Source organism: Plecotus auritus (assembly GCF_963455305.1).
Source record: "Plecotus auritus genome assembly, chromosome: 3".
NCBI lineage: Eukaryota > Metazoa > Chordata > Mammalia > Chiroptera > Vespertilionidae > Plecotus > Plecotus auritus.
In genome coordinates, this window is record NC_137772.1 from 195883294 (window position 1) to 195891741 (window position 8448).

The 8448-nt window shown below is 41.7% G+C and overlaps 1 protein-coding gene across 2 annotated transcripts; it reads right to left on the reverse strand.

Moving 5' to 3' along the window:
• Positions 1-966: 966 nt before the first annotated feature.
• SPX (spexin hormone) lies at positions 967-6541 on the reverse strand. Of its 2 annotated transcripts, XM_080659657.1 has the most exons (5): positions 6408-6541; positions 6234-6291; positions 5631-5693; positions 3980-4063; positions 967-2774 (listed from the first exon to the last, which is right to left on the reverse strand). In XM_080659657.1, the coding sequence occupies exons 1-5, from the start codon at positions 6432-6434 to the stop codon at positions 2716-2718; spliced, it is 291 nt and encodes a 96-aa protein (XP_080515783.1). In that variant the 5' UTR covers positions 6435-6541; the 3' UTR covers positions 967-2715. The 2 variants fall into 2 exon arrangements, with proteins under 2 accessions (XP_080515783.1, XP_080515782.1); XM_080659656.1 differs by lacking the exon at positions 6408-6541 and having other exon boundaries at positions 6234-6354.
• Between the last annotated feature and the right edge of the window lie 1907 nt (positions 6542-8448).

An 8448-nucleotide genomic window follows, 5' to 3' on the forward strand; every position in this document is an offset into this window, starting at 1 on the left:
CACTAAGAAAAGGAACTGGCCAGGAGTGTGTGTGTTGAGGGGGGGAGGGCGGGGGCGGGAGGGGGCAAGAGGCTTCATAGGATGAGCCTAACTTCCTATGAAGTAATATGGGAGATACAATTGCCTGCTTCACATGGCAGTTGTAAAGATAAAATCAAAACAGAAATGAACTCTTCCCAAAGGAACTTACAGTCCAGAATCAGGAGACTAAACAGGCTACATTCTCAACTCCCCTTTCTCCTGAGGCCGAAGTAGAATAATGTAACTCAAGGTTGATCGGATATAGACTTTCATTTCTCATAACCAGGTAAAGAAAGAAATGTGAATTGGAAGCTTATTTTAGTCAGGGCCTCTTCACCTTCTCTTTCTTCTCATGGTCCCAATGGTGGTGTGGGAGGAGAGGAGGTATCCTCCGGGGAAACCGGGGAAACAAAGGGTAATTGAGAACACACACTGGAGGTTGTATATGTCAACAATGCCCGGATAGCCACAGGGGAGATGGGATAGAGAGGCAAAAAGGGGAAGAGCAGCTGGAACTGTGCTAAAAGTGGCTTCAAAGTCCGACCGGAGGCCGGGTAGTCTAGTGCTTGCATGGGAGGCAGATATTTCCCAATTTTAATATCCAGGCCACACAATGGGAAAAATGCTGATCCCTGATCATTTGTTCATTTCAGTGTTGAAAAACAACACACACACACACACACACACACACACACACACACACATGCACGCACGCACACTCGCACGCACGCACACACACACACGCACACACACGCACGCACGCACACTCGCACACACACACACACACGCACGCACGCACGCACGCACGCACACACACACCAGAAATAAAAAGGATTGCAAAGAGAGATAGAAAATTACAGCAAACTGGGCATAGGGGTCTTTATGCAATGCCTGTGCTAATCAGCATATCTGTACAGCAGCAGCATTCTACTACTTGTAATACATGGAGCTGGTAGTATTCTAACTGGTCATTTAGACAGCTTTTAAAAACTGTTTTGGGGCAAAATACTTGAGATTGTTTTAGTTCACTGTGGGAAGAATTACTTCATAAGATAGATTTTAAAAGTGTTTGGGGAATAGCCCCGGCCAATATGGCTCAGTTGTTTGGAGCCCGATCCCATACACCAAAAGGTTGCGGGTTCGATTTCCGGTCAGAGCACATTCCTAGGTTGCAGGTTCGGTCCCCAACTCTCTAGTTGGGGCGAATATGGGAGGCAACAAATTGATGTTTCTTATGCTCTCTCTCTCTCTCTCTCTCTAAAAATCAATAAACATTTTTAAAAAGGTCTGGGAATAGACATAATGTTTAAATAGCCAATATGTACAAATCTATGTCAGATGAGTAAATAATTATCAATAAACTGGATATATGCACTGTCTAGAAAATCCACTTTAAAATCAAATCATAATTAATGACAGGTGCCTACTATGATGCCACATAGATTTTTTTAATGCTAGCATATTTTTTGTCAGAGATCAATGTTACATTAACTTGAATATAGTTGCATTTTCAATTATGTAACAATTTACAGACAAACCTTATAAGCAGGGTTTTGGTTATTTAACACAGTCAAATTGTAATTCCAATTACATACATTCACATAAGGATATTCTTTAGCTACTGAATAATGGCTATATATTGATGACAATAAGAATTAACAATACTTTCTAGTTATGACATTTATCAATGACAACTTTCAATTAATTAGGTCAGAAATAATTAACAAGTTGGCCATATTGTGTTTACAAATAAATATATCATCATGCTTGTTGTAGGTATATGTATGTATATATTTTTCAGATAGTATTGAAGCCAAGTTGACTTTAAAAAGAAGTAAGTTAGACATTGTACCATGCATTATCAGGGTAGCTTTATATAATGTTTTGATGTCAAATAAAGCTTAGAGTTCTAGTCCTTTGGAGTAAGCTGTCTTTGAGTCTGTTTAGCCATGGAAAATGGGTTACCTCAAAAAAACTGGGGTACAGAGGAACAGAGTGTGCCTCATCTGCTTATTTTCCAGTAACTTTTAGATCCATGTTTCTAAACGGAATTCAGGGAGATCCCAGAGAGCACAAGGGGGAGCTCCAGGCTTCTCCAGCCTCACCGAAGATCCCTCTCCCGCCCATGGCACTGAAGTGTTCCAATCACAGGGCTTCTTTCCTGTCCATCCCCACCCCCTCCCTGCATAACTTACTTCTGGATGAACTGCTAAGAGAATCACACTCTACTCTTTCTCATCCTGCCATGCTTTCCCCCCACCCTCCTTGGAGGTGGGAAAGGGGGACAAGGAGAAGGAGAGTCCCTACTGAGTGACAAGACAATGCAAGTTGGGTGACAAGATGAGAAAACCAACAACTAATAATATTAATTCAAGAGGGTATTTGTTGTAACAAAAAGAACACTATAAAGAGTATTCAGTCTTATAATCTAAAAAAATTTGAGAGTAAGACAGATGGTGATCTAAGACAGAAGGACCTGAAGCAATAATAATAATAATAATAATAATAATAATAATAATAGGCAATGATATTCCCAGCTAGGAACTCCACTTTACTTTTGCTTCCAGGAGAATAAAACTAGTTGTGCCTGTTCCTAAGACTGCAAATGAAGCAAAAAGGGTCCACGAGTTTTATTTACATGCTTCATGTCTTCAACAAGAACAGAACTGTAACTGCATTCAATTTGTTGTGTTTTCACCAGTTTAGCAGACTGTCGTCCAGAAATCCGGTTGGATCAAGGTTTTCTTCTCCAGCTGTAAGAAAAAAAAATTATATAAAATGAACACACTTTCCATGGTTTAATAATAATAATAATAATAATAAAGAGAACCATGGGAAAATATTTAATCTCCTAAATTATGTTAACTCATGCACTCTGCTACTGAAAATTTTTAAAAAGAGAGGATTTTATTAATTTAGTTTTAAATTTTTTTCCTCAGTGTGAGACATATCGGAGAGCTCATGTTTCACACCTCACTCTCCATGAGCACAACGTCAGAACTGTGGGCCAGCAGCCTGTGCCCTGACCACCGACTACTCACTGTATTTTTTATACATTTTAACATTTAAATTATGTCATAAATATTGCATCATTACAATTTTTGAGAAGGAAAAGTCTAGGTTTATTTATTATGCTTTGATGACCTCTATTTTTAATAGTCATAAAACTTATATACCTTGTTCATTTGGTTCTTAGCAATCCTGCACATGGATATCATTATTCCATTCTACCTATTGATAGTAAGCTCAGGGTCACCTGGGTAGTAACGCAACAGAGCCAGAATTTGAACCAAGTACTGCTATAGACTCCAAAAGCTGTGGCTGATCCATGATCAAGACATCTCTTAATTCAACTAGTAGTTTTAATGCTACGAAGGCAGAACGTCTCTATTTGAAGGTTACACCTAATCTTGGCCCAGAAGAAGCTGTCTAATGTAGCAAAAAGTACACAGGCTTAGAATCAGAACTGTTCTGTATCTATTAGCGTGAACCATAGGAAACCGCTGTGTTTGTAAGTTTAAGAAAAATTGGTTTTCAGCAATTTAACTTGGTTCAACCTTTAATAGTGAGCAATTGGATTTGTGATTATTTAAAATTCTTTGGGCCTCCAGTTTTTCAACTATAGAATAATAAAGTTGGACTTTGAGCTCTTTCAGTTCTAAAGTTCTAAAAGAAATAAAGGTTACAATAGGCTATGGGCTGGGTAATTCATATGAAATTCCCCAGTCTTTCCAAGGAAATAGTTTTATGTTCTTAGTACTCACTTTAATGAGAAATATACTAGCCTTTAAATAGTCAACATTCTGTGAATTTCGGGGGGGGGGAGGAGGGCAAATGTTAATTATTTTTTAAAAAACACCTGAATTCATAAAGGCAACTTTGTTGCACTCATCACAGAATCCCAAAAGTAATCAAAGCTTCTCTGTCCTGCAGTTGAAAGAGGTCACTATACTGGTACCTTCTGGTGGTTTCTGCAAGGAAGCCAATAGCAGAGCTGCTGCCTCTGGGAGAGTTAGCAGTCGGGCATTTGGACTTCGTCTTTCTGGAGAAACAAAAACGTATAAAGATCCCATTAGTATTTAACTACTCACATAGATTGATCCTACCCCCGTATGCTATGACACTAGAAAAACCTCTATGAGGTAGATTTGTGATCCCTCAGCAAAGGGTCCTTACGCAGAAGACTGATTTTTATAAATGGAAACATTTCACACTTCCTGTGGACATTACTTACAATTGGTTATGTTGTATATTGCAGGGGGTGGAAGAGAATGTAAGCTATACATGACACAGAACTTCATGAAAGCAAGGAGGATTAAGAGAAGGAGCCCCTGAGAAATTTCTCCCTTCAGAGCTTAATATGGGATGTCTAGGCAGAAAGGTTGACATGTGACTCTGCTTGAAGCCTGGACAACCTCTTCTGTCATTCCTTCCGAAGCAACTTGAGATCATCTACATTCTAGGCCACATGTAAGGCAATTATTTGACTGAAGGAATGCATATCTGCTAAATATTCAAAATTATGTCAAGTCCAAGCTGACAGAAGACAAAACATCCTGATTCAACACAAACCACTATTTTTAATTTGGGAGCAGATGAAGTCTGAAAACATAGCTTACCCTGGTAAAGTAAATAAGCTTAATTACACTGCAATATTGAAAAAGGTAAATGAATACCTGTTAAGCACCTATAGGTGGTGAACACAGAGTTTGTTTTCTCAAAATAAATATACTTTTTAAATTTCCTTTTTTTTGAGAGAGAGAGAGAGAGAGAGAGAGAGAGAGAGAGAGAGAGAGAGAGAGATGTGAGCACAGCAAAATGTAAGGGGTTGGTAACTGTCCGGGCGTCAAGAAAGAAAGCAGGAGATCCTACAGGCACAGAAACACATGGATTTGAGGCCCAGTTGGATCGAAGTGCAACCCAGGTAGGTGTCCTTGACCAGGAATGAACCCAGACCCTTCTGTGCACCGGCCGACACTCTAACCATTGAACCATACTGGCCAGGGCAAAGTAAATATACTTTTTAATTTTAGCATTTCAGTCTTTAAATCTTACCAAAATCCGTTGTATTTTTATGATCCAGTAGCATGGAAAGGGTTATCATGAAAAGAATAACAGTCCCTAGCACCATTCTTTATAGCCTCCATTTAACTGTTTCATTTTGATAGCTCTTTCTAGTAACTACATAAGAGGCATAGATTTGAAGTTTCTAGGTAAATCACTATTTTAACAACAACAACAACAACAATACAGTGTTTAAGAGGAAACTGTGGAAAGGTCCTGTCATAGCGGGGAAGTACATTTTGGGAGAAGCTGTATAGTTTTCCCTACCCCTCCTAACCCTCCGGAGCTGAAGCCCCGGCCTTGGGTAAGGTTTTCTGCACACCCGGGGTGGCCAGAGCGACACTTCGAGCAGATGCGACCAAGTCCAGCTTGGGCGGGGCGTCGTGAGCCCCCAGCTCTGCGCTCTGCCCCCTTGGGCTGGGCCAGGGCAGGCTCTCCCGCTGCCCCTGCGCGGCCACTTCCCCGCCGGGGGACGCCTTCCTTCCGCGCGGTGGAGTGCGCCCGTCTGCTCGCTCCAGCTCCAATTCCCTCCCTCGGTCACTCACCCGGCGGCGGCCGCTCGGAGAGTTCCTTCTTCCGACTCTGGTCTGAGATGAAGCGGCGTCCCTCTGCAAAGGGGAGACGCGGGACTCGGCACCCGTCCGGCCCAGGGCGATCGGGGCTAACCCACTGTCGCCCCGCGCCGCGCAGCCTCCGGGCCGGGAAGCGGGGACGCGGCGGCCGCCGCAGGGAAGCCCCGGGTCAGGACCTGTGCTGGGCTGCGGGGTTTCGGGCGCTCGGCGGGCCACCCCGGGCTGAGCCAGAATAAAGAGACCCGGAGGAAGGTCCCGCGCGCCCCGACGCCGTGAGTGGGCCTTGGAACGCCGGTCTGGTTCACCAGCCAGTGCGATGTTCCCCAGGCAGCCCCAGAGTCGTCCTTTGTGGCAAGAGCCAGCAATTCTTATTAGGATCAGGATTTCAGGGTCTTCCCTGCCAACAGCAGTCTCCACCCCCACCCCCACCCCACTGTCATCCCTTTCCCTTCATTAACTGAGACCGGGATGACCTTGACCTCGATTCCTGAAGGTAACAAACTTGATATTCTCCCCTCGCCGCAGCTCTCCATCTATTCCATGCACACAAGGAAGAGCAAAGCATTTGGAACGTACGTGCGCCCTTTAGGTAAAGCATAGCTTGAGGAGTCCAGTTCCTTCTCTCCAAGAGTCTCTGCAACCCCGAAAAGAAAAAGCAGTTCATAAGACATTGCTGCGCAGCCCTCTATAAGGAAAAAAGAACATTCAGGAGCTTGATTTTCTTTCCATCTTTCTGTTGCGTTTGCTTACCTGTGGTGCACTGCTGGAATTTCCCATGAGAGAAAACACCAGAAAAAGAGCCAGGGTTGCTGCCGCCAGACTTCTGAGTCCCTACAAGAAACCACAAATTAAAGAAAGTCATTTCTGTGCTTGTAGGATCTCCCACTTTCTTTCTTGACGCCCGGACAGTTACCAACCCCTTACTTTTTGCTGTGTTCTCTTAAAATACTCAGAATAGGGTGAGGGGTCCCCAGTCTGCCTTTTAATCCACTAGAGTTCTCTTTTTTTAAAAAAATATATATTTTTTTCATTATTTAATCCAAATGATAAATGTGTGAATAAGTGAATTTTTTTTCTTAGTAATATCAAATGACTCTAATATGTTAAGGCTTATTCTTTAAATATCTTCTAAAATGCTTATTAAGTATACAATAATAGGTAAACTGCTCTGAAGCATTTTATAAAACAGTTTAAAAGTTAAGTAAGTAAAACCATTACTTGCCTTCATGCTCTGCTCCTTTCCAGAACCTGCGATAACTATAACTTTACCTGTGAGTGTTCCAATCTTGTTCTGAAGGGGAGGCTTTTAAAACCTTAGCATCAAGGACCCCTCCTTGAGGCTTCAGTAGAGTTAGGGAGTCCTCAGGGACTTCATGTCAGTCTTCAAGAGTGAGCGGATCTGATGACTCCTCCAGAAAGATTCAACTGCAGGAAGTAGAGAAATGATTGATGGGTGGACACCATGTGTTTGGGTACTGACCACATCAATTGGGAGATATTCTGAAAATATCAGCCTTATTGCCTTTGTTTTTCCCACTAACTTCCCAGCATATCATCATCATCATGGTCAACATCATCATCATCTTCTTCTTCTTTAACATCATCATCAAAGAAAATGATTAATAACTTTTGGCACAAGCAAACCTAAACGAATAAAGTAAGGAAACTTGTTTGGGTAACTAGCTACAAGCTATCACTGATGACACATGATGAATCACTTGGGTAGAAATGAAAAGGTTAGGGAATCTCAATGGAATTTGACATCAGTTATTCATTTTCTCGAATGCCTGCGATGCATTAGACATTCCTCCTTTTATTTCAAGGGACACAGACAGGCATTAAAGAGACACAGTCTCTGCTTTAATCAAGCTTACCTTCTAGTCAGGGGAGAAATACTCTAAACTAGTAAACAGGTAAACAAGGTAATTACAGGATGTTTTAAATGCATTATAAAGTAAAAGTAAGCAACATGATGAGGTAAAGTAAGTGGTAGGAAGGTAAAAATAGAGGGAGGGATCTGGAAGGTTAAGGTGGAATCAGAGATGGGATAAGTTGGAGTGAGAATTAGTTTTATATGCATAAGAAAGTAAAGCAAAATCTTGGGATGGCAAAGCACTAGGCTTGTTTGAGGAACAGGAAGGAAACCAATGGAGTAAAGTTGTGTGGGTAATGGCACAGCACTTTGAAATGAGGTTGGAGAGGAAGAAATGGGCCAGTTCATTTGGGAACATGGTTATAAGCAAAGGATGATGATGGTTTAGGCTTGGATAGTACTTGCAGGGAATGAAGAGCTGCACATGAATTTGGGGTGCAGGTTGGAGGTAGAAAATATAGAGCTTGGTGGGATATGAGAGTATGACAAAAATAAATCAAGGGTGATTCTTACGTTTTTGGCTTAAACACCGGGTGAATGAAGAAACCATATATTGAAGTTGGAGAGACTTCTTAAGGAAAGCAGTTCAGAAAGGGAACTTAAGAGCTCTCTTTTGGGCATATTAAAATGTATGTCAGACATCCAACTACAAATGGGAAGTAGGCAATTGGAAATGCAAAACTCTATAGAGTTCAGCAAAGAGGTCATCAACCTATTGATATTTTTCTGAAGGCAGGATTTACCAGATTTCAGAATTCTATGAATTTTAAGGCAGGAAAAAGATTGGGATTGAATGATAACACTTAGGGAGTGAATGGAATTAAAGAAGAGAGGCAGAGATAGAGCTATGAAAATAAATATGCAGAGAACGAGCAGAGGGAGAGTCAGCAAGGAAGTTGAGGTGAAGCAATTGGAAAG

Bases quoted from the DNA above. Each gene is read 5' to 3' on its own strand.
- SPX (XM_080659656.1), bottom strand. From the start codon at position 6,321: ATGAACTGCTTTTTCTTTTCGGGGTTGCAGAGACTCTTGGAGAGAAGG. The intron at 5,694-6,233 runs GTACGTTCCAAA...TCCCCTTTGCAG, and splicing joins GCTTTACCTAAAGGGCGCAC to AGGGACGCCGCTTCATCTCA. The intron at 4,064-5,630 runs GTGAGTGACCGA...TTGTTTCTCCAG, and splicing joins CTCCGAGCGGCCGCCGCCGG to AAAGACGAAGTCCAAATGCC.